Source organism: Poecilia latipinna, unplaced genomic scaffold (assembly GCF_001443285.1).
Source record: "Poecilia latipinna isolate Pla-1442-1.1 unplaced genomic scaffold, P_latipinna-1.0 Scaffold5432, whole genome shotgun sequence".
Lineage (NCBI taxonomy): Eukaryota > Metazoa > Chordata > Actinopteri > Cyprinodontiformes > Poeciliidae > Poecilia > Poecilia latipinna.
This window is the reverse complement of record NW_015118048.1, coordinates 12,973-15,675: the sequence shown is the minus strand read 5'-3', so window position 1 is coordinate 15,675 and position 2,703 is coordinate 12,973. Positions and strand designations below refer to the sequence as shown.

The window sequence follows — 2,703 nt, the reverse complement described above, 5'->3', positions numbered from 1 at the left end:
AAGTCTAATCAACATCAATATTTCCACTAAATAAGAGGCAAAAAAAACAAAACAGTTTGATAGAGGAAAAGCCTTTCAGACTCTGCGCTCAATGCATCAAACTTTTTTTTTAAATTAGACAATTAATTTAATTTCACATAATTATCGCGGTAGCAGCCATTTGTTTGTTAAATACTTAATGAAACATATTTACCGTGTTTGATGTTTGTTGTAAATGACGTATACTCACAAAGAACGTGGTAATTAGTCCAAGTTTGTTGTTTATTGAACGTTCAGAAACCACAGCGGCTGTGATGCGCAACTGCAAAGGTAAAACAACCCGAACAGGTGATCAACTCAAAACCACTCGCACCTTTTTATTCTCCGTCTCTCTTTGTAATTTAAGCACACCCATTGCCGTGGCAACCGCTTGCGCTCCGCAAGCCGAGCAGACAAAACATAACATTCAGTCCGTTACGATATTAGGTTTTCAGGTTTGATATTTATTTTGCGATAATTAATAAGCTCTCCCCTGAACACAGAGGTGGTTGATTAGTTAATTTTAAACTCCTGCTCTGCTAGTTATTTTGGTAATGGAAGCAAAATGCATAGATTTGCGCAACACCTTGTAGAAACAATAATTACTGAGGTTATTGCTTTTGTTGGGTCATAATTTGAACACGTTTTGTTGATTTTTATTTCTGTTCTTTAATAAAGTTACGAACATTCAGAGGAGGATGTGCTGCTCTCAGCGTCCTGGCAGTGTTCAGTTTGTCACCTAATGCCGAGTTCGACTCGAAACCTTCCGTGACCAACGTGTTGCAGCCCTGCTCTAGTAAAGTACGAAAAGTTCAGAAACAATATGAAATGGGGAAAAAAGCTATTTATTAACCAAGTCGTGTTTTAGATTGTTCTTGAAAAACGAATCTGTCACAGCTGATTAGTTGGTGCACTCATGGCTGCACAGTGAACCCGTTGATTCTTTACAGCAGACAGCCGCTCCTCTCTCTTGCAGGTACTGCGAANAAGTTATGAACATTTTGATTAGGAGTCAGAGGAGGATGTGCTGGTCTCAGTGTCCTGGCAGTGTTCAGTTTGTCACCTAATGCCGAGTTCGACTCAAAACCTTCCGTGACCAACGTGTTGCAGCCCTGCTCTAGTAAAGTACGAAAAGTTCAGAAACAATATGAAATGGGGAAAAAAGCTATTTATTAACCAAGTCGTGTTTTAGATTGTTCTTGAAAAACGAATCTGTCACAGCTGATTAGTTGGTGCACTCATGGCTGCACAGTGAACCCGTTGATTCTTTACAGCAGACAGCCGCTCCTCTCTCTTGCAGGTACTGCGAACCCCTGCTAAATCTTTTACGGGTACGCAGACCCAACCGTACCCTCCTACTTTTACCTCTGAGTGTTCATTCGGATTACTTTGTTTGTAAGCCTGCTCGCAGAAATGCTAACTGCAGATTGTCATGTTAGTTGACATACTGTTTGTGGCAAAATCTTGCCTTCCCACCTGCATGAATCTCACCTAAGTTTAAAATACGTTTTTTTTCTGTAGTTTTTTTCCCCCTCACCATGTCCAGATCAATTGCAGCCTGAACAGCCTCACATAAACAAGTTTTAACCAACCTGAGCGAACAAAACCTCCTTGAGCTCAGGAGTCAGAGCCGGTGGGCTCCGGTCACCTCCAGTTACGTCACGCAAACTGCACGTCTTTTCAAACCTTTTTTGTTGATTCAACTCTTCAAAACATTCACTGGCTGAAGAGACCAATATTTTTGTACCATTTAAAGGAACTTCAAGTAGGCATTTTAAGCATAATCTGTACAAAATCCTTGAGGATTAGTTGGACATAAAGTTACCAGTAGAGATGATTTGTATTTTTCTGTGTGCCATTAGTCTCCCACAGGTGGCACAAAGGAGAAGAAGGTCACCTGCATGTTCATCCCTGACGGTCAGGTGTCGCTGAATGCAAAAATTGACCGGCGTGGATTCTGCGAGGGCGAAGACATTTGTATCAATGCAAAGTTTGAGAACACTTGCTCACGCATTGTGGTGCCCAAGGCCGCCATCATTGCCAAACATACGTACCAGGCCAATGGCCGCACCAAGGTCTTCCGTCAGAAGCTTTCTTCGGTGCGTGGAAACCATATTATCTCAGGCATGTGTGATGCCTGGCAGGGAAAGACTATCAAGGTGCCAAAGATCAAACCATCCATGCTTGGCTGCAACATCATTCGTGTGGAGTATGCACTAATGGTAAGTCTGCTGTGCCAGTCTGAGTGCTACCCACGTGCTTTTGTTGGGAGAACGTTCCTAATTTATGCCTTCCTCATTCATTTGACAGATTTATGTCCACATCCCAGGTAGTGAGAAGCTAATTCTAGAGCTACCTCTGGTTATTGGAACTGCTGGTCTTGGTAGCCGTAGCAACAGTGTTAGCAGCCAAGAGGGTTCAGTCAGCAATGCGTCTCAGAGTTGGGTGTCCCTCAGGATGCCCTCTGAGCCTCCAAGTTACTGTGACATCACTAAGGACTGCCGTCTGGACCAGCCTCTTACCCCGCTGCTGGATGATGTTGACTGTGACGACAGTCCCATCTTCATGAGTGCACCCAGCTTCCAGTTCCCATCACCTCCAACATACACTGAGGTAGGCATCTCAAGACAAGTTGGTTCGCTTAGTGACATCATTAGACATCGATGCCTGATATTCACTGCAGGA

General features: G+C 43.3%; 1 protein-coding gene across 1 annotated transcript in view; it reads left to right on the top strand.

Annotated features, from left to right (window-relative positions):
- Window positions 1–1,258: 1,258 nt before the first annotated feature.
- Window positions 1,259–2,703, top strand: part of txnipa (thioredoxin interacting protein a) — a 6,783-nt gene continuing 5,338 nt past the window's right edge. The window contains exons 1-4 of the mRNA XM_015026845.1: window positions 1,259–1,269; window positions 1,319–1,349; window positions 1,881–2,240; window positions 2,329–2,631. Coding sequence (XP_014882331.1) covers window positions 1,259–1,269; window positions 1,319–1,349; window positions 1,881–2,240; window positions 2,329–2,631 — 705 coding nt within the window. The remainder of the gene's footprint in view (window positions 1,270–1,318; window positions 1,350–1,880; window positions 2,241–2,328; window positions 2,632–2,703) is intronic.